The sequence below is a fragment of the Ostrinia nubilalis genome, chromosome 28, assembly GCF_963855985.1.
Source record: "Ostrinia nubilalis chromosome 28, ilOstNubi1.1, whole genome shotgun sequence".
In the NCBI taxonomy this organism is placed as follows: Eukaryota; Metazoa; Arthropoda; class Insecta; order Lepidoptera; family Crambidae; genus Ostrinia; species Ostrinia nubilalis.
In genome coordinates this window covers 4,428,513-4,456,463 of record NC_087115.1, presented here as the reverse complement: position 1 = coordinate 4,456,463, position 27,951 = coordinate 4,428,513, and the positions used below count along the sequence as shown (strand labels likewise).

General features: G+C 40.5%; 2 protein-coding genes across 2 annotated transcripts; both read right to left on the bottom strand.

Annotated features, from left to right (window-relative positions):
* Positions 1-381: 381 nt before the first annotated feature.
* LOC135085208 (uncharacterized protein DDB_G0290685-like) lies at positions 382-27,951 on the bottom strand. The gene is made up of 18 exons (XM_063979962.1): positions 27,825-27,951; positions 26,737-26,940; positions 25,908-25,967; positions 25,576-25,626; positions 25,188-25,469; positions 24,591-24,710; positions 23,896-23,985; positions 23,165-23,305; positions 21,875-21,979; positions 21,068-21,205; positions 19,336-19,461; positions 18,434-18,568; positions 7,801-7,929; positions 7,020-7,253; positions 6,070-6,219; positions 5,485-5,600; positions 1,114-1,195; positions 382-486 (listed from the first exon to the last, which is right to left on the bottom strand). Exons 1-18 carry the CDS (start codon positions 27,850-27,852, stop codon positions 407-409), a joined length of 2,271 nt encoding a protein of 756 aa, XP_063836032.1. The 5' UTR covers positions 27,853-27,951; the 3' UTR covers positions 382-406.
* Positions 9,879-12,007, bottom strand: LOC135085432 (uncharacterized). Its single transcript, XM_063980229.1, has 2 exons — positions 11,026-12,007; positions 9,879-10,185 (listed from the first exon to the last, which is right to left on the bottom strand). The coding sequence occupies exons 1-2, from the start codon at positions 11,702-11,704 to the stop codon at positions 9,923-9,925; spliced, it is 942 nt and encodes a 313-aa protein (XP_063836299.1). The 5' UTR covers positions 11,705-12,007; the 3' UTR covers positions 9,879-9,922.

The following is a 27,951-nucleotide window of genomic DNA, read 5'->3' as shown; positions in this document are numbered from 1 at the left end:
GATGTCCCCTGCATCATGATGACCCTATTAATCATTTGGATAGCAGAATAGTTTTTTAAATTGTATGGCTTCCTATTCTGTAGCATGAATAAATCTATGGCATAAATAGGTAAATATCATCATCATCATTTTAACCATAGGACGTCCAGCAGGGCTGCAAGGTTCTGGAATGGAGGTCGCGTACCGAAAAACGCAGCGTGGGACGTCCACCCACAAAGTGGACCGACGACATCATAAAGGTAGCAGGGAAGCGCTGGACGCAGGTCGCTACCAATCGATCAACATGGAAAGCATTGGGGAAGGCCTATGTTCAGCAGTGAACGTCCTATGGCTAAATAGGAATAGTTAGGTATAAATCCATGGGTAAAAAAAAATAAAAAATACTATCATTTAAGTATTTATTTTCTTAGTTAATATATTCATTCGACGATTTATCGTTATTCTTAGAGTCATTCTCCTCATCAAAATTGCATTTATCGTTTGTATCTGAAACAAGCACACAAGCTGTCAGCGGAAAGCTTAGGTCGAAAGAGGTTTGACGTAGACCGTCTTTCATTTGCAAAATGGTTATACATAAATAAAACTTAAGAAAAAAACCAGTCGATAAATGAAAATAATATGGTATATTATGGCACAAGTACACATAGGCGGGAAATTGGCCAAGAATAGTGTGAACACCTCCTTCCCCCACCCGTGAGTCGTTTAATTATATCGGTGTGCGGGCTAGCGCTTCGACTTGGTCAATTTTCCGCATAGTGTACTTGCGCCAATATATCTTTTGGGAGCAAAGAAGTATCCGACATAGGTATTATAAAGCCCGCAGAATTGCCAAATTTATATGACAGTGGGCAGTGGGTGGGGCACATAGCTCGTAGAGCTGATGGCCACTCTGGGGCAGAAAAGTTCTCTAGTGGCTACCACGGGCTGGAAGACGTAGTGTAGGCAGGCCTCCCACTAGGTGGACCGACGATCTCGTGAAGGTCGCGGGAAGAACCCAGATGCGGGCAGTACAGAACCAGTCGTTGTGGAAATGCTTGAGGGAAGCCTTTTGACAGTGGACGTCATTTGGCTGAAACGAACGAAAAAAGTTGTACATTATTATTTTTGACTCACGTGTTTCATCGCCTCCAACCATAATGTTGAGGCGTGTTGGGCCCAGCTTCCCCCTGCTTCTGCAGTTGATGAATCTTAGGATCTGAAAACAATAAATATCATATTTATAGAAACTCGATCTGTCACATTGGGAGGGCGAATTACGTGTCAAAAATATCGCGCCTCCGGCGACAAGCATTTCAAGCGTATGCATCCCCACTTCCCACCAATATTGGTACCATTTGAAAGCCAAGTTCTAAACTTCATTTCATTAAAGGAAAGGTTTTTTTACCCCGAAAATGTGTCTTTAGAAGGATCCAGTGTCTCTCCTTAAAGCGACAGGTGGAGAGTCGCTTGAGCGAACTTTTATGGTTTTAAAACTGTTAAATTGGGATTAATCGCTATCCATCTGTTAAAGAGGACACGTGAGATCATTTCGACGGTCCCTACGTATAAAAACGTATCTGAAAACGGTCAATTTTACAGGAGAGCGGTTTGAAGGTTTAAACATGTGTAGCTCGCGTTCTATTTATCATACATTAATGAAATTTGGTATGATAGTTTTATATGAGGTATATTTTATAAAACATGAAGAATTATCAAAAAATAATCACAATAAGTGTATTATTTGTCATTTACTCACTTATACAACGGAAAGTTTCTAATTACAAATTACGTAAGTGGTACTTACTAACTTTTACGTCGGAGTAATATATTTGTTTAAATTATTAACTGCCACATAAGTAGTTGTACACGGGAACAAAGTTCAGCTACTATTGACAGTAACTCTCTGTACGAGTCAACTCGCACATTTTTATTACTAATTAATTTATTGTTAACTTTGCATTTTATTCATGCACTTTGGCCAGCTACGCCTGACCTGCATTTGGGACTTTGGTAGTTCTAACATTTTTATAATCAGTGCAATAAAGCATTCGGCAGCTAATACACGTCTTTCAATAAATCCCATCAGCGGTTGATACGGCGTAGTTGTCTGACATCTTGACATCAGTCTTACTTTGACACCACATCTTACACTTTCACTCTAGGCCCATAGTCCTGCTCGACGAGGCATAACAGCGTCCCGCCTCGTTTCCCAAATAGTTGCATTTTGGAGGCACTCAATACCTTAAGATTCTTCCTTATCTAAGGGGTCTTTTGACTGAAGAATACTTGTAGAACCGGTAAATTTTCTTTATCAATAGTGCCGGCCAAGTTTGACAGCATGGCATCGAGTACGAAGATCCACATGGCTCTTTTTTGAGTTCGATCTTGTGGAACATTGAATACAACTGGGTACTAAATGGAACCCTTTTCAAGGCATGGATATTTCAAGGTATCTGTCATGCAGATAGTTTCATCATTACAAGAATATCCTCATAAATAAATAAATAACTTTCACAGCGAGGGGGCTTGCCTGGGCGCCACAGACGGCATTATGGTCGCCCTAGGCCAGGGACCACATATACTGGGTGGAAACGATAAGTGATCGCACTCGATTATTTCTAAACTATACAAGATATCCAAAAACTGATTACTGGTCCTAAAAGTGCTTCACGAGCTCTATCCAACGGTACCAATAATAGGTTACAAAATAAACTGGATCTATCTGAAACTTCAATGTTTCCAACTTCCATACATTTAATAAAACCACATAATATTAAAAACTATACAAGATATCCAAAAACTGGTAACTGATCCTGAAAGTGCTTCACGAGCTCTATCCAACTGTACCAATAATAAGTTATAAAATAAACTGGATCTATCCGAAAATTCAATGTTTTCAGCTTCCATACATTTAGTACTGCCACAGTCATGGCACTTGTCTTGATAATTTTATAGCAAGTAAAGCCTAAAACTAATGTTTTCCATTAATAATTTTAAATCAGAATGCAATTTAAGAGTTAATTTTAAGTATTTATGTTATTATTTAAAATAAAAAAAATAACACTTCTAATATTGTGTGGCTGGCATAGATACATTTAGTATGGAGGCTGAAAATATTGAATTTTCGGATAGATCCAGTTAATTCTGTAACCTATTACTGATATCGTTTGAAAGAGCTCGTAAAGCACTTTCAGGATCAGTAATCAGTTTTCCGATATCTTGTATAGTTTAGAAATAATCGAGTGAGATCACTTAACGTTTCCACCCTGTATTTAAAGGCATCCCTGACACCTTCACTTGACGCCCACACCACTGTCAAAACTAAGGCCCAGATAAAATATCTAAGAGTTATCCTGTTAATCACCAGTGGCGCCAAGTAGTAAGCGCAAATACGGTGACCTTATGTATATAACCAGTGGCAGCTCGCACTTATTCCAATCCGTCGCCGTGCGAATGGAAGACAGCTTGCTTTTTCATGGCTGCTTCCCTAATTTGGAGGTCCGAAAACTCTCATGTCGGAAGGCTATGGAGATACGCTATCTATACTGGTACCCTCAAAAGCATGATTCTGTCCCATCTAAGGCATCACCCTCATAGGAAAGGGTAACGCTGCCCATCGTCTAAGACCTTAACAGGCCCAGAAAGTCTACAGGGCTACATCGTCGTCTTTAACGCAGCGTGAAGAACGAGGTGAAAGCTCCGCCATAGGAGGACAGAGAGGCCGTTTGACGTGAGACTCGCTAGACTGTGCTGTAGTCTAATAGTTGATAAACCACCTCGCCGTGGGCCGTGGCTAAGTTGGGTCGCCGAACCTTATTCGCACTCGTGCTGAAGTTTAAGGTTGCTCTAGCGATCGCACCATGACTAGGCACGGATCCTTCGAGCCCTACCTGTATTGCGGTGGCTAGGAGCATACGACACACCATATTCTTGCGGGATAGCATAGTCAAAGCTATGTGGACGGTAACAAAAGTTGGGTGGTAATGAAGCACATCTATCTGAGAAGACAAGGTGCCACAAGAAGCTGCAGTACGATAGCGCGACTACGAACCAAGTGCGGGTGCATTTTAATTCGCTCCAGGGAAGGTGACAGTATGATTGCCTCCTATCTTCCTTCCTCGGTAATGGCCAGCGTAACGGGGGCGTGAGGCCGCACGGAAGGCATTGCATAGATAGGCCACCACCACCGTCTGCTGATGGTGAGTGTGTGTACGGAAAAGCTGTGTACTTCCAGTTGCTGTCGTCCCAACTGTCGCCGTGTAGGTGGGAGATCTTTGTCCGGAATCTCAAAGTTAGCACTTATAGAGAGTGACGGGGCACCAGGGTATTTTTAGTGGGTATACCTCATCCTTCTGACGGGTATATATTTGCAATATCAAATAAGCATTATCATGTAATAGTAGATTCTAAATGCAGTTAATTTAAACTTTTGTTTGTATGTGTTACCTGCTTATCTTTATTTCTGAATGCCTTAATATGCTTAATAAATAAATAAAATAAATTTAACGATTTTTTACTTATATCATGTATTATAAAGTAGCATAGGAGAAGAACTTGGTTGCTTTGAGTCTAATAAATGACCCTAGATACTTCAGTCGTGTTGTATATCATATTTTATATTGTTTTGTCTTCACTTTTGTGTCCACCAAATATTGCTAAAATACAATTTCTCAGCGTAAAACACCGTTACTGGCACTAACTTATAGACATAAAACAAACTTTTCCAAAGTAAAACATTTATAGTGGCAGTTACGGCTAGAAGATTCTTGAATTTTCCGACGTAAAAATAAGTAAGTGCCACCTACTTATAATAGTAACTTTAATTTTCCCGAGTAAAACAACGCAACTACGTTATGCCTACAGTTAACTGATTAATTTACCGTTGGTTTAATGTTGACTGAAATAAATAAAGTCAGAAATCATAATAATACCTATTTCCTTCATAAATTACGTATCAATTTACTCGATCTGCGCGGATGAAAGTGACAGTTGCGGGGCTGGGCGCGCGGATTAAGGCGTGCGGTCCAACGTAAAATTTCTTAACTCCCACTAATGCAATTTTACTGCGGAAATCGTTCTAATTTTGTAGTTGCGGGATTTGTTTTTTGACGTTTTAAGGTTCAATTTGAATAAAAACTGTATGTATTTTTAACTGAGCCGAAACTGTTGGGTGCTCTGAAGGTTTTGCAAACAAAAACGGCAAATCACGGAACTGGTAGATACTGAACTATACGTAGGGACCGTCGATTTGTTATAACCACAAAAAAATATCTAATTAGTCCCAGAGGTGAGGGCAACATTGGTGTTTTTTCAAGTCAAATTACCTGTTAGTTGTTTATAAAAAAATTAAAGTTTAAAAAATAATTTATTGGGCTTTCAAATAACACTATTATTGTCGGAGCACCATGATTGTGTCAGAAGAAAATCTTAAATTAAAGTTATTGTCGCGGGAGATGCGATTTCGTTGACGCCGAGTGTATAATATTACATGTTGGGGTTCCTTACCCTATCGTCGTCTCCAGGCTGCGATAGCTTGCCCTGGGGTTCCATGTTGACGCCTTTATCAGAGGAAAGATATGGCGCTGAAGCCAAGCAAGGATATCGTGACACGAGTTCCATTACTGTAAAAATAATCAAATTAAAAAATATTTTCTTCATTTCGTTTACGGATCTCCTCCTTCCTCATTTCTGGTCCGATCTCGTAAAGAAACACCGAGCATAGCCCTCTTCATAGCACGCTGTGTGAGATATATTGAGAGGCCAGGTTCTGAAGTGGAGGCCACGTGTGTACCGGAAAACGCAGCGTAGGACCTCCGCCCACAAGGTGGACCGACAACCTCATAAAGGTAGCAGGAAGGCGCTGATGCAGGCCGCTCAATCGGTTACTATGGAAATCACTGAGGGAGGCCTATGTTTCTATGGCTGAAATGATGATGACAATGATGAAAATCTTTTCAATCCACGCGTACGATGTTACTGTATTACCTATAACTGACACAATAAATGCTTTGTTGATTGATTGAAGTCGCGGGCGGCCGCTAGTCAGTGAAAGACCTAATTTACACTTAATAAACAATTTGAATTTCTCACCTTCGTCAGTAAACCGGCAGCTGAAAGCCCTCATATGGCACACGCTCAGGAAGGTCCTGAACACGCCGTGCTGGCACTTGCCGCAGACCATCACGGCTCTGCTCGGGCACACAGAAGGGCAGTCCGCGTCGTACTCGGCTGGTTCTGCTGCTGTGACCGTATTAAAGTAAACACAACGTGAATTCGAAAGGGAATTAACGGGAACACAGTGTTTTGTTGAGTAACACTGTTACAAAAAGTTAAATAAATAAATAATTTGAGCAACAGTGTTACTAATCTTCAACTTTTTCTACATTAATAATAGTAATTGAAATCGGTTCATTTGTTAACCGTGAAAAAGCAACAATTGAGCGAGTTTCTTTTGCATTTATAATATGAAAACAATATATTGTTTTATAGGTACATCATGGTCACTAAAAACAATAATACCTAATTACTGTTGACGACGATTATTATTATGAAAACAATTTTGGTGAATGGTTAGAAATATTTGCATTATGATGCAATGTTTTATTTATTTTACCATTTATTATTAGATAGTAAGTCTAATGACTGTCTTTTGACCTGCAGATACGTCGTGTTGAGCCTCATGGCTTTTTAAAGATATAATCACGTCGTCAAGATACAAGAAAACAAAAAAAACTGCTATTATTATTTTTACAAATTGTTAAGTAGGAGACTAGTGTATCCATTTGGCATCCATTTGACATAGTTTTAAACGTGTTATTTTAGTGAATCTTGGATAAATTCTAGAAATGTGATACTATTAGGTCATAGTTACATCCATTTAGTAAGTCTTTCTCTTATTTGTTTTTGGAAGAAATTTCTAAATGAACTCAAAGAAATTGTAGTGCGTACCTACGTAATACACTTCAAGCGTTCTTTCAATGCTCATCTTGAGTTTATTTTGTAATTATCTTTTCCTATTATAATAAATTAAAGTATGTCACCTGCATCTTCTTTTGTGGACTCTTCGTGATGTAAATTTTCTGCTTCATCATAATGATCATACTGTTGTTCATCTTCTACATTTTCCTCTTTATTAGAATGTTCTTGGGATTGTAATCCATCTTCATTTTCATTTTCGGTGAATTGTTCTTCCTCTTCATATTCTGCATCGGGTCTTTCCTCATTATAGTCTGCTTCATCTGCTTCGTCAGCTACACCTTCGTTGTCGTTGTGATCTATGATATGATGTTTATGTACAACCCAATCGAGTGGCCATCTCGCAACCGTGACGTCACATCGACGCTCTGGTACAGACGGGGCGGACGCAGGAAGGTGTGCGATGGAGAGGCACATTTCAGCCAGGTGCGCAGTTAACTCGATCGGGTTGTAAAGGTCAAAGTAGCATTTAAACTATTATGCTTCAACCACACCAACGCGTGCAGATCGCCATCGTCGGCGCGATCAAAGGCCAATGACAGGTCGCGTGAACTGTCATAGGTCCTGAAGAGTGAATTAGTTAGTGATTAATCGCAATTAATGTGTCTTATTTTACGCAGATACACAATTTTTATCAATAATAATAAATAAAAAATATTTTAAATATAGTTTGTTATAGTTATAGACGCTTTTCTTCGAGTGACGTCATATCGCCAGCGGCAAACTTAAAGCGAACGGATAGTAACTAGGGTTAGTAAACAATAAGGTTTGGACAAATTTCATAATAATAAGAGAGTTGTAACTCTCCGCTACTGCGTTCTGTTTTCTCCGCTACTGTTATAGTACCTTCATTTCCGCCTTCCATTTCAGGTGATCCAAATTGTGCTTCACTATATTGACCATCGTTGTTCGTATCTTTAATTAACTTGTGTTTAACTACCCCATCTTTTTTTCCTGCTTCGTTTGAAGTGTGACCTGTTTTTTAAATAATAAGATTACTTTTGTAATCTGTTAAGAGTAGGCGCACACCGTTGATTTTTAGTTGGCCGATAGTTGTGTCCGATTTAAAATTGTATGAAGATTCGGCCAAATCGAATCGGCGTAGTGTGCGCACTCCCATACATGCCCATACTGATCAATTACTGCCCGACTAAACTATCGGCCGACGAAAAATCAACGGTGTGCGCCTACTCTTATTCAGAGTTTAAGGCTTAGGCTGAGTTGCACCACCTAACTTTGACCGTAACCATAACGATAACCGGTGTTTTTTGTAGGTATAGTTTGACAGATTTTTGACGTTTGTCAAAGTTAAAGTAAGATGGTGCAACGCGGCCTTAGTGAATTTAGGTAAATGAGATAGCCTAAACAATTTTATTTTATTAAAATAGCTCTAGCGCTTAACTCAATCAGTGTCTGAGGCATGGCAGCAGCACGCCCTCTCATGCTGCTCCTATACCATGAAGCTAAAGACAAAATGGAGGCCACACTTCGAATACCTACTTGAAGCACAACCTATCTATGTATCACTATCTCGCTCTCTGTGGGCAGACTCTCTCTTTCTAAATAAACAAAAAATATAAATTTGCTCAAATTCAATGAAACTCAATGTAAAATCTTTATTTCTTGACATAGGTATCATTAAATAATAAGTGTAAATACTGGTAAAACGTTTTAGGAAGAAATTACTGTAAAAAATGTGGAAAAATGTTTACAATAATGATCCAATGTCGGAAATCACGAAATAAACACTTACGCGTGGAATCTTAAGTCACTTCCGGGACACCACGTACTAAAGTCAAAGTCAAAGTCAAAATTTCTTTATTTGTTTGGACTAATAAATAGTTCTTACAAATCGTCATTTTGCTCTTAAGGAGCCTCTACATGTCTCATAATCTTTTTACCCTACCAGCGCTTCGAGACCAACATTTGGCAAGTGCTGAGAAGAAGCGCCGCAACAAACTCAGTCACCACTGTCTGCCGGTTAATATAAATAAATAGAAATAGTAGTAGTAGGTACATTCGATTCAGGAGCAGTTCACTGAATTTACCATGCATTCTTGTATGGTGTATCTTAAAAGAATGGGTATACAAGATTGCGTGGTATATTAAACAAGGTAGTGACGTGCTAATATCTAGACTTACATATTAAGATACTAGTAGAAATGACTCGCATACATAAATTTGAATAACTTGGATTGACCAGTCCCCGAAAGCAGCGCCTGTTCACAGACATGACGAGTGAACCAGCCATCGCTTCACTCGACCATATTAGAGGGAATGTAACGACCCGCCTCACTACGCCACCACCCCAGAGACATTTTAGTGAGAATGACAATTCCAAGTTATCTCTTTAAAAAAAAAAACTAATAATAAAGCTAAGTAACAGTCCAGATTGAGAAGCATGACACTATAACATTTGAGAAATTATTATTAGTTTATACATTACTTTTCATTTTAATTCTTTTTAGTGCGAGCATGAGAGGACCATAATCCTACTCCCAGGATGACTTATCATTAAGAAAATCTCGAGTTGTATAAATTTAATAGGCTTTTTTAAGCATGTGATCTTTAACTATATCTTTAAATTTATTATACGGTAGCTCTTTATATTTATCAGGGACTTTGTTATAAAAATGGATACCTTGTCCCATAAAAGTAGCAAACACTTTTCTTAAGGATCAGAGGTGAGAGTACCTACTTCTTTTAAAACAACAACTGACACTAGCAAATAACGATTTATTAATTAACTAAAACAACAATTCCACAAATCAAATTAAACCAAAAGAGAATGCCTATGCAAGAAATAATTATTGTAGGTCACTAAAGTGTAAAGTCGCAATCCGAGAGAAACGTAACGTCCGTCGCAACCAAGCGCTCGGGCAAAGTGAGTCGGTGCGCCGGCGGCCGGTTTCTCGTGCCTTCCCACTCTAACACGGCAACGAGCGGATCGAAAGATATGACGTCACGGTCACGTAGTGGATGCCATCTCTAAGACGGCCGTTCCTGATGATGCGGCGTCCTCGACCGCTGCCTGCTCCGCATCAGCCACGGCCTCTTCCGAACGCAGCGTGGCCTCGCCGACGCCCGAAGACTGGTCCACGCAGCTCGGACCCGCTAAAGGCTGGTCATCACAGCCCTGGTCTGCAGGAAGCTGAATCTCAGAGCCCTGAGGTGCAGCCTGAGGCTGACCCTCACCAGGCTCTTCTCCATCTTCGGCTCCATGGTTATCATCTGAAAATTAGTGGTATATGTTCACTGTATGACCAATACAAGGAACCAAAATGAAACCGTCGTTTCTTGAAGTTAAAATTTACAAATGATAGGAAGATTACAGCCTTTTAACACAATCCCATGCGTGCACTCATGTGATTGCGATAAGAGACCAAAATGATGTTAAAGATAACTAAACTCAGAGAGTGAATAATAAAAAATAAAAAAATTAAAACAATTAGTGAAAGGAAAATTACAAATGTGGGAAATAAATGAGTATGTAGTCCTACGAATAATAGCTCCGGAATGCTATTATCCGTAAATTAGTAAGAACAGTAAGCACAAAAGAGGCCCAAAGTTTGCATAATGTGCTTACTAACCCGTCGCCGTTAGCAGAGGCCATATTTGCATGCCAACACTACGCCTCGGGTATTAAAAAAAAACCGCGGCGTCTGCCTGGACAGAGCCAGAAACTGACAGAGGCCGTATTTGCATGTCAAAGTCAACACTACGCTTCAGGTATTAAAAACCAGTCAGCGTCTGCCTGAACAGAGCCAGAAACTGACAGAGGCCGTATTTGCATGTCCAAATCAACACTACGCATCAGGTATTAAAAACCATCAACGTCTGCCTGGACAGAGCCAGAAACTGACAGAGGCCGTATTTGCATGTCCAAATCAACACTACGCATCAGGTATTAAAAACCATCAACGTCTGCCTGGACAGAGCCAGAAACTGACAGAGGCCGTATTTGCATGTCCAAATCAACACTACGCATCAGGTATTAAAAACCATCAACGTCTGCCTGGACAGAGCCAGAAACTGACAGAGGCCGTATTTGCATGTCAAGGCGGGACTCACCACCCTCGAAGAATGCCTCGCAAGTCTCTGGAGTCCACTCGCCGCGCCACAAGACCATGTGCTCGGCGGCTGCCTGGGTCTTCTTGCCGTAGGATCCGGCCAGCAGCTCCAATTCGTAGCGGTGATGCGCCAGTGCCCGTAAAACCTTATACGGGCCGCGCATTCCGGAATCCAGCTTTCCAGTACTCTGCGATGTCTTGCTTACAAAAACAAAGTCTCCGACGGCGTATTTATGTGGTTGCCGTCGACGCTCGTTGACATAAGCGTCTTGGCGCTGTTGATTGGCTATTAATAGCTCAGATGCCCTTTGCCTTCGCAAACTTAGGAGGGCTTCTCGGTTCGGACTTGTGTTCTCTAATGCGACATCCCTAATAAGCGACCTAATAACAGGCGTTGCCGCCTCTATGCCTACTAAAAGTTGTAGTGCTGAAGTTTGGGTAGTAGCATGTTTCGTTATATTTAATACAAGCTGAACCTTCCATAAAGCATCTGACCATTTAGTGCCCTTACTCCTCACTTCTACCCGTAACATATTTAGAACAGTGCGACAGTATCTTTCAGCCTGTCCATTCTCACGATGCATTTCAGGAGTAATATAATGCACTGTGGATCCCATGTCTTGTACCCAATTATGAAAAGCTGCACTTTCGAACATTCTACCCCTGTCACACACTATCATGGCAGGGCTGCCAAATAAGGAAACTACATTTGAGAAAACGCGCTTTAATTCCTCAGCATCTTGTCGATATAGAGAGTACAGTAAACAGTACTTGGAAAAAGCGTCTACTACGATCAAAATATATTTGAATCCATTAGATTCGGGAAGAGGTCCCAAAACATCCGTGTGAATGACGCCGAAGGGTACGTCCGGTTTTGTCCAAGATTCGATAGGTTGAGATGACGTTCTAGGTACCTTTTTATGTGCTAAACAAACTAAGCAGTGTAACACATACTTTTTAACAAATTGTCTCAGTCCAGGAAACCAAAAATGACGCAATATCAATTCCGTGGTCTTATCAATACCTATGTGGTCATGGTCGTCATGAAACACTCGTAACAAACTGAGCCTATGGGCCCTTAGGAATAAAGCAAAGGTGACGTGGTTCCTCACCGGTAACTACATGCTTGTAGAATAAAATGTCATTCTTGACTACGTAGCGAGTACTGTCTAATAGTCCATCCCTTAACTTTGCAATTAAGTCCTGAGTTTCAGTATCCGCTGTCTGTGCAGTTTTTGCCCAATTATTTGGATTTCGAATATGAGAGACGGTAACCGGGTGTCGACTTAAAAAATCTGCGTGTTGCATGAATGATCCCTTTCTGTACTCTAAGGTAAATCGAAAATCTTGCAGGTAGACCCACCAGCGTGCGACCCGCGGCAACAAGTCCTTTTTGCGTTCTGTCAATTTGAGCGAATTGCAATCCGTCACTATTTTAAAATCGATGCCGATTAAATAATGACGGAAATGCTGTAGCGCACGAACAATCGCGAGAGTTTCAAGCTCGTAACTGTGGTACCGCGATTCCGCACCCTGAGTGGACCTGCTAAAATAGCCAACTACCCGTTTCCGTCCATCACTATGTTGTTGCAATAGAATTGCCCCATACCCGACCGCGCTGGCATCGGTATGCAACTCAGTGGGTAATGTCGGATTGAATATAGCTAAGACCGGTTCATCTGTCAGACAACGAATAATAAAATCACGACAAGCGTCCTGTTCTTGGCCCCATACAAAAGGTTCGCCTTTTCTCAGAAGTTTTGAAATACACGCAGTTTTAGACGCATATCCCGCAATATACCTTCGGAAATAACTGGCAAGCCCCAAGAACTGCCTAACTTCCTTGACGTTGGTAGGTTTAGGTGAATTGACTAATGCCTCTACTTTACCAGGACTCGGCCGTACCTGACCCTGTCCAACCAATCGACCTAAATATTCGACTTGAGTGGCGAGAAAAGTGCATTTTTTTAAATTGATTGAAAAGCCGGCATTTTTAAGCACCTCAAGCACTTCCCGCAAAGTATCTATCCCCTCCTCAACCGTGTTAGACAGAATCAGGACGTCATCAATATATGTAAGCACCTTACCGCTATCTATGAAAGGTTTCAAGGTCTTAGTAATCACTCTCTGATAAACAATAGGGGCATTAGCCAAACCATAGGGCATTTTCAGGTATTCGTAATGCCCTTCGGGCGTTACGAACGCAGTTTTTGCTATGGAGTCGTCGTCTTTAAGTGGCAGCTGATGAAACCCAGTAGCCATGTCAAGACTACTGAAGTACTTAGATGCACCGAGTTTGTCAATATGGTCGTCGATTAATGGCAACGGGAATCGCTCTTTGACTGTAATAGCGTTTAACGCGCGATAGTCCACGCACATCCTATCACTCCCGTCCTTTTTTTTGACGAGGATGATAGGACTCGCATATTGAGACTGTGATTCACGGATTATTCCCTTTGCCATCAAATCGCTAATAATATCTCGGACTCGATTTTTTTCATCCACTGAAAGTTTATAAGGACGATAGCATATTGGGGTTTCTGCAGTTAACTTTATTTCCATGCTACCAGTGTTCACCGTGGAAGTTGCAGTGCCGGTAACGAATGAACTTGAAAACTCTTCAATTACAGACATCAAACGTTCTCTATCCTCACCAACTAAGGGTGTCTTAACTTGGTCAACTTCTACCGTGGACACGTGATGCACAACAGGTAATATATCTGCCCTAGTAAGTCTTTGTCCTTCGTTACTTCGAACGTAACCCACACCTTTCCTATTTAAAACATCCGTACCCAATAAAATAGGAGCATTGATGCAGTCTGATGAAACGACATACAAATCAGCTTCGATAGAAATCTCAGGGAACTCTATAATTGTGGTAACGTATGAAGTAGATTCCACTTCCTGACTCCCTATTCCACGCATAAGGCGATACGTAGGGATTTTATTGAATTTGAAATATTTTAAAACTGAATCACAAATTAAAGAGATGTCAGAACCACTGTCCACCAACACGTCAACTGGGATGCTTTGAATTACGGCAGGTATTAAGTTATTTGTTCGGCTTTCGTCTCGGAGCAAAAATTTACATTAGTAGAATTATTATTTTGTTCAGTTCTTTGTTTAGCAAAGCAAGTTTCCACCAAGTGACCACTCTTTTTGCAAAAAGTGCAATATTTATTAGACTTAGCAAGTGCTGTGCCAGAAGACGTAATAGTTGAAGTGGGTTTTGAACTAACGCTATCAGTTTTAAATCTCTTAGGACAGTTCCACTTTTTGTGATCAGTTCCGCCACAATTAAAACAAGTACCCTCAAATTTAGGAATCTCACGCTTTCGTGTGTTAGGAGGTCCTACATGAGACGAGCGAGCAGTATTGGGCTTTTGTGAATGTGTGTAATCATTTTTAGGTTTCACATAAGCTGTTAAAAATTCTACTAAATCTTTTGATTGTAGTTTAGCATTAGTTGCCGCCGCTTTGACCTGAGAGTCGCCAATGCCTCGGATAACGATGGCGGTTCGCAATTCATCAGAAAGTCCCGTCACTATATTGAGGCGCAAAAGTGACTTACGGGCATAGTCCGCAAATGTTGAGAACTTGTTTGAATTAGCACACATAACTTTAAACAAAATAGCAGCTACATCTATTTGTCGTGGACACAAAGAACGGAATTCCGATTTAAAATTACTCCACGTTCGCTCTGTGGTGACCCAATCATTGAGCCATGTTCTAGCGTTCCCTCGTAAGCAACCGCCAATACTTCCGAGACATTCCCGATCATCCCACTTATTTAAAATACACGCACGGTCTACCTCTGCACACCACGAATCAAAATCATGCACATTAGGGTCAAAAGAAGAAATATAAAAATTACTGGACCTTGTTTGCAGCAAACCAGTTAAAGCGTCAACAATCCTGTCCGCTGCGTCTTCCTTGGTTGTGGTTGTGCTGGTGCGCGATGCCTCCGGAGCCACTTCATTAACAGGAATGCGCCTCTCGGGATCCAAAGGAGGGGGCGTACGGCACTCATGGTCAGGGCGCGATATAGGAGTCGACGTTGGTACAACTGACGAGGACAACCTACTCTCTATTTCATTTAGTCGTACTAAAATTTTCCCTAAGGCCTCGTCTCGTGAACCATCACGAGAACCACGAGAACTATCGCGTCGCTTGCGAGATTTTGAAAAATCATCACGATCGCGACACCTAGATGACCTGTCCTCATGATTATTTTCCGAACTATCAGAATAACGCGTTGTCTTTGCACGACGATCACGGCGGTTACGCGTACTGCTTCGATCACGACGCCTATGAGACCGATCTCGCGTGATCGACCTCCTACCCGTCATATTTAATTAAAATTACCACTACAATCTCACGGACAAAACGCACGCACAAACGACACTAACATTCACACGAAAGAACACTTAGGACACACTTAGGATGACTAAAACGAGCAAAAACGCGTGGCGATCCCACTTCTGATCTTAAGGATCAGAGGTGAGAGTACCTACTTCTTTTAAAACAACAACTGACACTAGCAAATAACGATTTATTAATTAACTAAAACAACAATTCCACAAATCAAATTAAACCAAAAGAGAATGCCTATGCAAGAAATAATTATTGTAGGTCACTAAAGTCGCAATCCGAGAGAAACGTAACGTCCGTCGCAACCAAGCGCTCGGGCAAAGTGAGTCGGTGCGCCGGCGGCCGGTTTCTCGTGCCTTCCCACTCTAACACGGCAACGAGCGGATCGAAAGATATGACGTCACGGTCACGTAGTGGATGCCATCTCTAAGACTTTATTAAGTCTAAAAGCGGGTATAGCCAATTTATTTTTATTTCTAGTGTTAATTTGGTGAATATCACTTTTCTTTTTGAATTCAGTAATATTTTTTTGAATAAATAGAATACAGTTTAACATGTATTGTGAAGCGGCCGTGAGAATGCCAATTTCTTTAAACAATTCTCTAAGGGATGCTCTTGCTTTCATTTTATACAAGTATCTTATCGCACGTTTTTGCAAAATAAATATTGTTTCAAAATCTGCAGCTTTGCCCCACAGCATGATTCCATATGACATTAGGCTATGAAAGTAGCTAAAGTAGACTAAGCGAGCTGTTGAAACATCGGTTAATGACCGTATCCTTTTTATTGCAAAAGCCGCTGAGCTGAGCTTTCCCGCCAGAGTTTCTATATGGGGGCCCCACTGGAGTTTTGAATCCAGGGTAATTCCCAGAAATACAGTAGAGTCTACCAGATCGATTGCATTATTATTAAGTTCTATTTTTGTACTAACTGTTTTTACGTTAGGCAAAGAGAATTTTATACATTTTGTTTTCTTTGCATTGAGTTGTAAATTATTTGTAGTGAACCAACTTAAAACTCTTGTTAGTGCATTATTTACATCGTCAAAGTTATTTTTACTTCTATCGATATTAAAAATCAAAGATGTGTCATCAGCAAATAACACGATTTCGCAAGAGTCCTTAACAAAATATGGTAGATCATTAATGTATATAAGAAACAAGAATGGACCCAGAATGGACCCCTGCGGAACTCCCATTTTCACAGGTGACCCAGAAGACAAAACACCATTTATGTCAACTTTTTGAACTCTAAAGTTTAAATAGGATTGTATTAAATCCAAAGCCGAGTCCTTTACCCCATAATAGTGCAGTTTGCGAATTAGCGTTTGATGTTCTACGCAGTCAAAAGCTTTTGAGAGATCACAGAAGACCCCTAGTGCATTTTGAGAATTCTCCCAAGCCTCGAAGATATGTTTAAGTAGTGCAACCCCTGCATCGGTGGTGGAACGACCCTTGGTGAAACCATATTGTTCACTATGAAATAGTTTATTAGAGCCAAAGTGAATCATAAGTTGCTCCTGTATGATTTTTTCAAAAATCTTGCTCAGAGCGGGCAAGATAGAAATGGGTCTATAATTGCCAGGGTCGGTTTTGCTACCAGACTTAAATAATGGCATTAGTCTACTATGTTTCATGAGGTCGGGGAAGATTCCCTTCTCTATGCAATTATTGAATATTATCGCTAACTGTGGGGAAATTATATCAATAATGTGTTTGACTATCTTGACAGAGATGCCCCAGATATCAGTTGTACTCTTTACGTTTAAAAGATTAAAAGTTTTAGTGATATCTAATGGAGTAATATGTTTAAAAGAGAAGTGCGAGTCACAGGGTGTCACGTGGGTTTTCAATATTTCTTCGGCCTCGGAGGGAGATGACTTTAAGTTGGCAGTTGTTGCTGAAGCTATATTCCCAAAAAAATTGTCAAAAGCTTCCGCTACATCTTTATCTGCAGATATCAAATTATCGTGAACTTTGAGAGAAAAGTCATTATCTCTTGGTTTTAGTTTACCAGTCTCTCGGTTGATAACATTCCAAGTTTCTTTTATTTTATTACTGGCGTTCCCTATCTTGTCCCGAATATAAAAAGACTTAGCCATGAAGCAAACTTTCTTAAAAATTTTTGAATACTTTTTTACATGCTCAAGAAAAGATATACTATTATTATACTTTTTCATGCCATAAAGTTCATATAACGTATTTCGACTTTTGTATATTCCCTTAGTAGCCCAGTCACTAAACTTTGATTTGGTATTTGGTTTTAATGGCTTTACCGTAAAAACTTTGTCATGTTCGGTTTTAATACATTCGAAAAGGTTATTGTAAAGAGCATCTGGGTCTCCCTGCACATACGGGACTAAATGCAATTTATTTTCAAGATTATTTTTAAAACGTTCTAGACGACTAATGGTTACAGGTCTACATACGGCATTTTTTTTACTTTTATTATTCAAATTATTACAAATAAATTCTACTTTAATACCACAGTGATCTGACGTAAGATTGTGTATGACTACTTGTAATTCCCTGATTCGCCAACACATTAAGCCTAAACGGACGACAATTTTGTGATTTTTAATTTAACTAGGTAATCGTAGTTCAAATATTTAATTATTTATTTGTTTAACTTCTGATTTGGTTAGTGAATTGGCTATTTCGAAGAATTTACTATGAGATTTAAATAAGGAGATAGCAATACTACAGTCCACACTAAAAAGAGAGGTCCGTCCACAGAGAGCGAGATAGAGATAAGTAGGTATTTGACTCAAGTTTTTGTTCCAAGTGTGGCCTTCATTTTTATCTTTAGCTTCATGTCCTATAGCTATACCTGTTTTTGTAACGTCTAACGTCAGCGAGACTTAAGATTCATGCTCTGTCATGTCATAATAATAAAAATATGTCAATGTCACCCCTCTCATGCCGCTCCCATAACTCAGGCACTGAGTTAAGCGCTAGACCTTTTGATGAAATAAACTTGGCCGAACCTTTAACGGAGATATTTTATATACTTAAAAACTGGAGAATGATAAACAATACCTTCATTGTTTCCAGATACTCCCCTTGGTCCACCAAACTGATATTTGCTGAACATATTCTTTGGGAACATTTGTCCAAATCCAACTCCCTCTTTCTCACCATCACCCTTCGGGGCTTCTTCGTATGGGGTGTCACCTGTTGTTTAGATAAAAGTGACCAATTTATTGTAATATCTTTTATTTTTATTACATTCTGAAGAACAATCACTTCTAAAATCTATAGTCTGGTCTGTGAGCACGTAGAATTTTGTCCAATGACCCCAAGCTACCCATCCTTATCGCTCGCGCGTAATTATATTGCTATCGCGACTGTGCGACGGGCGCCCGCAGTGAGTGTGCGAGCGCGACAGCAACATAATTACTTTAGGCTTTAGATACTCGCAGACTACAAACTTTAAGTTGGCCGATGATACCAAGTCGGTGTAAAGTGCGCACTTCCATGCACGTTAATGTTAATTAACAACCCCCTAACTATCGGCCAACTAAAGTCTGTGGTCTGCGAAGGCTCCGTTATTTTCAGCCAAATGACTTCCACTGCTGGACAAAGGCCTCCCCCAAGGTTTTCCACAATGCACGGTCCTACGCTGCCTGCATCCAGGCTCTTCCCGCGAACTTTACCAGATCGTCGGTCCACCTAGTAGGAGAGACGATGGCCGTTGGAGCAGAAAAGTTCTCGAGTGGCGACTAGGCTTCAGTGAGCGCCAAATAGTTCGTAATATCCACAGGAAGGTATCAATTTACATTGATTGGAAACTTATTGTCGCTTCGGTACAGTCAACGTCAATTAGTTCGTGACACCCAAAGTAGCCAAAAAATTTCGCAACTCGTCTTTGTTACTTGAAATAAGATTGTGTGGTCAACATTTGGCCACTTTGGGTGTCACGAACTATGAAGTTTAGTTACCTTCCGTAAGATCTTCTTTGGCTCCAGTTTTTCCCTTTGCGTTTCTATATTTTTGTTTATAAAACGTTTTGTGACCCAAAATATTTTTTTGTTTCTCTTTAAAACCTTCTTTGTTTGGCGCCTCTCCTGTTTGTTACAAGCATAGATTAATAAAACCCAGATCATTGGTTCCCAAAGTTATTTGAGACGCGCCCCCTTTCGACCATACAAAAAATTCCGCGCCCAGTCAAGATAATTTATTTCATTAAAGGAAAGGTTAAAATGTGTCTTTCTTTAGGAGGATCCCCCAGTGTCTCTTCTTAAAGCGACTGGTAGTTACGCTAGAGCAATTATTGTTGTATTTTTATTTTTTATGGTTATAAAACTGTTAAATTGAGTTTAATAGAGGAAACGTGAGATCATTATTTTGGTTTTATAACCTCAAAAATCGGTCTAATTGGTCCCAGAGGTGAGCCCCAAGTGAAGCTTTTTAAGAGTCACATTGTATTGGTATCTGTTAATTGTTTATAAAAAAAAGTGTTTTTCTTTCAGTTTATATTTATTGGGCTTTCAAATAATACCAATATTGGTGGGGCACCATGGTCCATGATTGTGTCAGAAGAAAAACTTTAAAGTTACTGTCGCGGGAGGTGCGATTTATGTGATGCCGAGTGTATTTTGACTCTGAGTACTTAAGTACGAGTTACCTTCCGTAGGATCTTCTCTGGCTTGAGTTTTTCCTTTTGGTTTTCCAAATTTCTGTTTACTGAACATGTTCTCTTTAAACATTTTATTGAAAAAATTTCCCTTTATCATATTACCGCCTTCTTTGTTTGGCGCCTCTCCTGTTGGTTAAAAGGCATTAATTAATTATTAATTAATGCGTACGGATTGCGCGTACCCTGGTACGCATACCAGGGTACGCGCAATCCGCAACCTTTAGATCATTATTTTGGTTTTATAATGTCAAAAATTGGTTTAATTGGTCCCAGAGGTGAGCCCCAAGTGAAGCTTTTTTCGAGTCACATTTATGGTATCTGTTAATTGTCTATAAAAAAAAGTGTTTTTCTTTAAGTTTTTATTTATTAGGCTTTCAAATAATACCAATATTGGTGGGGCACCATGGTCCATGATTGTGTCAGAAGAAAAACTTTAAAGTTACTGTCGCGGGAGGTGCGATTTATGTGATGCCGAGTGTATTTTGACTCTGAGTACTTAAGTACGAGTTACCTTCCGTAGGATCTTCTCTGGCTTGAGTTTTTCCTTTTGGTTTTCCAAATTTCTGTTTACTGAACATGTTCTCTTTAAACATTTTATTGAAAAAATTTCCCTTTATCATATTACCGCCTTCTTTGTTTGGCGCCTCTCCTGTTGGTTAAAAGGCATTAATTAATTATTAATTAATGCGTACGGATTGCGCGTACCCTGGTACGCATACCAGGGTACGCGCAATCCGCAACCTTTAGATCATTATTTTGGTTTTATAATGTCAAAAATTGGTTTAATTGGTCCCAGAGGTGAGCCCCAAGTGAAGCTTTTTTCGAGTCACATTTATGGTATCTGTTAATTGTCTATAAAAAAAAGTGTTTTTCTTTAAGTTTTTATTTATTAGGCTTTCAAATAATACCAATATTGGTGGTGCACCATGGTCCTTGATTGTGTCAGAAGAAAAACTTTAAAGTTACTGTCGCGGGAGGTGCGATTTATGTGATGCCGAGTGTATTTTGACTCTGAGTACTTAAGTACGAGTTACCTTCCGTAAGATCTTCTCTGGCTTGAGTTTTTCCTTTTGGTTTTCCAAATTTCTGTTTACTGAACATGTTCTCTTTAAACATTTTATTGAAAAAATTTCCCTTTATCATATTACCGCCTTCTTTGTTTGGCGCCTCTCCTGTTTGTTAAATGGCATTAATATACAGGGTGTTAGGTACCACTGGAGCAATCGGGCTGTTTGGCATGCAGGTAGTAGATGTTATGACGTAGGCATCCGCTAAGTAATGATTTTACGAAACTCCACCCCTAACCGTTGCGTGCACACCGTTGATTTTTCGTCGGCCGATAGTTTAGTCGGGCAGTTGATCAGTATGGGCAATGGGCATGTATGGGAGTGCGCACACTACGCCGATTCGATTTGGCCGATTCTTCATACAATTTAAAATCGGGCACAACTATCGGCCAACTAAAAATCAACGGTGTGCGCCTACTCTAAGGGGGTAAAACGGGATCCACGCGTACGAAGTCGCGGGCGGCCGCTATCTATAAAAGCGAAAAGTTACAGGCTAGGACTCACTCATTCATCACGAAATCTCAGAAACTACAAGTGCTAGGAGTCTTAATTTTTGCATGGGGGTTCCTTTTAGAACGTGTGCTCACTAAGACGGGATCTTACGAAATTTCACCCATATCTAAGGGGTAAAACGGGATCCACGCGTACGAAGTCGCGGGAGGCGACTAGTTTTTTTATCTTTTTGTCTGACTCCACTTTTCGTGATCACTTATTCATTCATTCAGAGCATTAATTATTAATTCGTGGTACAAAACTACTAAAGACCTACTATACCTTCAGTTAAGGCATCATTAACTTCAGGTGATCCTTTTCCAGCTCCATCATCAGCGTTGTCATAGTTTTCTACATCGTCTTTCTGGGCTCCATATCGTGTATTTCCTGTTAATGAAATGAAAATATTAATTTCTAAATTGTAGCCACAAACACCTCAAGACAAGTGCCAGTTTTTGATCGAATCGAAAATCGAATCCGTTCACGGAGCGATGTAAAAAAACGCTGGAGCTAACGTCCGTATTCACAAACAACATTACTATGAGGTCTCACAGTGCGCGTAGACGCACAGGGTGACACAAGAATCAATCACAGAGCTCTATTCAATTTCACATAAGCAAGCATCGTTTGTGAATACGGGCGTAAGGCCTTTCGATGTTACAACTGTCACGTGCCACTTGTTATAGAGCCTAGCCATAGGTACAATATAAGGGTTCCGTTTTTTACCATTTGGCTACGGAACCCTAAAAAAACGCTGGAGCTAAAGCTTCTACCACCGGCGCCGGGTCGCGCACGTTGTTGAAGCTTTGGTGTGGTTGAAGCATAAGGCCTTTCGATATTATCTATACTTATAGTCTGGTCTGCGAGCACGTAGAATTTTGTCCAATGACCCCAAGCTACCCATCCTTATCGCTCGCGCGTAATTATATTGCTGTCGCGACTGTGCGACGGGCGCCTGCAGTGAGTGTGCGAGCGATAAGGATGGGTTGCTTGGGGTCATTGGACAAAATTCTACGTGCTCGCAGACCGGGCTTTATCACGTTTTGCCTCTTGTCTAGGGGGGCTGTTCTCTTTCTAATCGAAGCCACGATAGCCGAACGGTGAAGGGGTCGGACTGGCCGACGACATCCGAAACGCGGGTTCGATCCCCGCCGCTCGACTATTATGGTGAACCCACTCGTAACATTCATAATATTTAGCTTAGTTCCCTAAACCAGGAGGGGTTTACTCGGGCGAGTTAACTGAGCACCTGGCGGCCGTGACGTCACATCGCCGCTCTCGAAAGCTCGATCGGGTTGTAGTTACTTTACAATAGTATCTATATCTACTAATATTAAAAATGCGAAAGTAACTCTGTCTGTCGGTGCTTTCACGCCTAAACCACTGAACTGATTTTGATGAAATTTGGCATAGGGATAGTTTGAGTCCCGGGAAAGGACATAGGATTTTATCCCGGTTTTTAAAACAGGGATGCGCGCAATAAAGTTTTTCTGTGACAGACAAAATTCCACGCGGGCGAAACCGCGGGCGGAAAGCTAACTAGTTAGTTTACAAAAGTAAATCATAGCCTACCTTCTGTGAGAGCTTCATTGTTACCAGACGATTCCTTTGCTCCGCCAAATTGGTATTTGCTAAACATGTTCTTCGGGAACATTTGGCTTCCAAAACCGTCTATATTTTCCGTACCTTTCAGGGTTTCTTTGTTTGTATCTCCTTTTTGGTACATGAAAACAACGTTTTTATTCTTAAGGCACAAGAAATTGGACAAGGTAAAGGCTTCCCCTAGGCGGAGCAGAGCGGAGCGGAGCGAAGAAGTATCAAGCACTCAAATTCTAAAGAATTTGACAGCGATGGTGGTGCGACGCGAAACGGAGCTGTGGGAAGCGGAGAAGTTAAGTGGAATTAATTAAATCTTATTGGTTATTAAAAACTCTTCTCCGCTCCGCTCTCCTCCGCCTTAGACTAAGGCCCTTAGTGGAAACCGGGCCAAAGAGCTATTCCAAGTCATAACCGTGTCGTACCACAGAGTGTCGTACTTTGTTAGCATTCCTTCACTACACCCACCACACTGCAATCCATCAGCGACAGTAATAAGCGTTAACTATGATGTACTTAGACTTAGTACAGAACTAAAATACTACAACCCGGTCAAGCTAACTGCACACCTAGCTGGAATGCGAATCTTCCTCGCACTCACCCGCACACCTTCCCGAGTTCGTCCCGTCCGTACTAGAGCGTCAATGTGACGTCACGGCAGCCAGATGCGCAGTTAACTTGACCTGGGTAGCTAAATTATTTGGTACCTTCCGTAAGGGCTTCGTTGACTTCAGATGAACCTTGCACCAGCCCATCATCTTCATCATAATCTTGAGCTGCTTCGTCACGTGTTTCTGCTGTTTAATATGAAATTTATAAAACGATTTTCAGCCTCAGTTGCACCATTTTACTATTTATTTTAACGGTAACTATCGCTCGTATTCAAACAATGCTTGCTTAAGTGAAGCAGAAAATCAAACGATGCTTGCTTATGTGAAGCAGCAAATCGAACAGAGCTGTGTGATTGGTTCGTGTGTCACACTGTGCGTCCACGCGCACTGTGAGACATCATAGTATAGTTCCAAAATACTGAACTGTCCTATGCATGACATTGACAGTGGGGCGCCACCGTCAATACCGGATCGCTGGTTCCGATTTTTGCCATGTTGGAAACCATATAAGTAGTTAGTTGAACGATGGTAGCGTCCCCCTGTCATTGAGTTTGGTGGGACAGTTCAGCGTGGGTCATCTATAATGTTTGTGAATACGGGCGATAACATTAACCGGTTTTTTTGTATGGAGTTTGACAGACTTGACGTTTGCTGTATTTAAAGTGTGTGTACGCCCATGCGTTTGACGTTACAAAAACACCCTCCCATGCCGCTCCCACACCCCAGGCACTCATTGAGTTATGCGGTAGACCTAGCTACGTAGTTTTTTCCTTTACAAAATAATCCTTTACCTTCATAATCTTCATTGGCTTGGGATCCAGCCTTGGTGTCACCAAAAACGTTGCCAAACATGTTCTTTGAGAACATTGGGCCTCCAAAAAAGTTTCTATCTACCATACCGCCTTCCTGATCTGTAAAAATCACATCTATTAGTAATTATTATTTAGAATTTACGTTACATTTTGGCCGCTGGGGCAGAAAAAATTCTCGAGTGGCGACCACGAGCCGGAAGACGTAGTGTAGACTAGCCCCCACTAGGTGGACCGACGATCTGGTGAAGGTCGCGGGAGGTGCCTGGATGTAGGCGGCGCAGGCCCGGTCGATGTGGAAATCCCCTTTGTCCAGCAGTGGACGTCATTTGGCTGAAACTAACGAATCTCATTATAGCGTATGAGCGCGCCTTACGTTTTAAAATGTTGGAGTCTTTTCGTCATGACTGAGTCGTTTAAAAAACTGAGTCTTTTCAAATTGACTCAATTTAAAAATCAAAAGATACGTCCTGTTGATGAAATGATGATGATGACGAACCGACATTGATTCAGAAATGGTTGGTTTACAACTGTCAAGTTTGGAACTTTGTCAAAGCTGAATATTGATTTTATAATTACCGTCCTGATCTTTGGCTCCATAATTTCCATCTTCTGCCTCTAGAGGTTCCTCTAAGTGTCTTCTTACTTCATCTCTCACTGGACGAAGAGTTCGAGCTTTAAAATTTGGTTGTGCATTGGAATTGTTGATTTTGTTTGCTTTGGAATTTTTATTTTGAGGTTTTTCTTCAGCGTTCTTTTTTGTGTCTGTTTTGGAATTTTTATTCTGCGGTTTATCTTCGTTGTTTTTTTGGGATTTGTCTGTGTTGGTTTTCGTTTTGCTAGTGCCTTCGACATTTGTTTCTGTGAATGGGACAAAATTGTAAAAATGTTGTAAAATTATAGAGATAAGTAAAATATTTTAATCAAACAAGGCTTCAAGTGCTGCTTTATTAAAAAAAAGACTTACCATATCTTGCACTTCTCTTCGCTCTTTTTATTCCAGTTGAATTCGTTTGAACTGAAATAAAATGTAGAAGTTACACAAAAATGTCGTCGTTTACTAAACGACAGTTTAGCAAATAACATAATATCACTACATAAATAGTATAATTATAACAAAACAAAGTCGTTTTTCGCTGTCTGTCCCTATGCTGATTTTTAAAACTACGCAACGAATGCGTTTTTTTTTAATAGACAGAGTGATTAAAGAGAAAGGTTTTTAAACTTAGCACCGGGGCGGGTCACTAACTCACTAGTACTTAAATAAAATTATATTTTTGTACAAAATTACGCACTTACCTGGTTTTCTCACATGGTTGTGATCACAGTATTTCATTTGAACTATTATTCCCTCCACATCTGAGGATTAATTCATAATTAAATTAAGTAAGGAAGTATTAGGTACAGTCAGCGTCCAATAGTTCGTGACAAGCAAAGTAGCCAAAAAGTTCGCAACACGTCTTTGTTGTAATGAGGGCTATCGTTTTTATACTTAACAGTTGGCACCCCTGGCGATTGACAGGACCTTACTCTACAGTGGCGCCATCTTGATGAGTGCAAATGCGATAGTCCTCGTACCACTTTAGCGCTCACCAGTTGGTGCCACTGTCTTCGCTACTAGCAAGTGACAGGACCTTACTCTACAGTGGCGTTAACTGGTGAGCGCTAAAACGATAGCCCTCATTGGAATAAGGTTGTGTTTTGGACTTTTTGGCCACTTTGGGTGTCACGAACTATTTGACGCTGTAGATACACTGTACTGTACTTTGTAATTCAGGAATGGTGAAGGTCGCGGGAACCGCCTGGATGCGGGCAGCGCAGGACCGGTCTTTGTGAAAATCATTGGGGAAGGCATTTGTCCAGCAGTGGACGTCATTAGGCTAAATAGAAGGCTTTAGGCTCTCAGGCAGAATCTTTTATTGCAAATTAAGGAAATCAAGTCAGACTGGAGTTACTTAGGTAGCTGCCCTTAGTCTACAAATGGATAGAGAGATGACCTTATAATGGTAGCAGGAAGGCGCTGGATGCAGGCCGCTACCAACCGGGCGATGTGGAAATCATTGGGCGAGGCCTATGTTCAGCAGTGGACGTCCTGTAGCTGAAATGATGATGATGCCTTTATACTCACTTTGATGGCACTTTAAATACTTCATTTCACATTTATTGACCATAGTGATGTAGATTGTTTTATTTAAATCATCCTTGTACTTCACTTTCACGCATACTGGTTCCTCCACTGCTGGGCACTTTATGTTTTTGCAGGATTGAGATATCTTTGGAACTGGTAGCTTCTTTTTCACTTGGGTTACTGAGTTTGTTAGTATGGGAAGTGCTGAAATATAACGAGGATTTAATTAATGCTGCTGTCAACGCCACTCTTGTAGTGGAGTTTTGGGCTGTTTTGTGTACCGTAAACGTAGGTTTGTTGTCGACACGATAAGAAGAAGAATGTAAATCATTTATTCAGTACATAGGCCCTTTCCAGGGCGCTTTATTAGGACCCAAATATATACAGGGTGTTAGGTAAATGGGTATATGAGCCGACACTAGCCCATGTTAACATGGTCATATAAATGGTATGGTGAAGTCAGAAAATTGATATCATCATTTTAATTTTTTTAATTTTCATACAAAATAAATTTTATAAAATCCGATTTGTATGAAAATTAAAATAATTAAAATGAAGATATCAATTTTCTGACTTCACCATACCATTTATATGACCATGTTAACATGGGCTAGTTTCGGCTCATATACCCATTTACCTAACACCCTGTATAAGTTTGTCCTGTCACCACTTTGGGACAACATGTGGGTGGGCTGATGCTGAGAAGAAGTTAGGTAATTTTTGGTATAGGTTTATCAATCAATTTTGTTCCTACTGGGAATCGAACCCGGGACTTCTGGGTCTGAGAAAGGGGGTCTTACCACCACAAGCGGTATAACTGTGTCTAGGGTCATCATTCAATTCTGCCCCCACTAGGAATCGAATCGGGGACTTCTGGATCTGAGACAGTTATCCCCGTTTCACCGTCAATCCCTAATTTTTAAGTGACTCATAAATAAAAACAAAATTCCTGTTAAGTGTTACCACAAGACAGGGGGTCACTTAAACATTAGGGATTGATGGTGAAAACGGGCATTAGTCTAGCAGAAGCTATTAAAACTCTTATAACTTTTACCCCATGTTTTAAAAATGTCATACAAAATACATACCGAGTAATACCACATAAATAAGTTTCATATTTCGACGCTGAACAAAATTTGCCTTTTTATTGACTTTTCAATTGAATTTTACTACCGACTGCGTGCCATGCCTCGGTTGTATTTATGGCTTTCAATT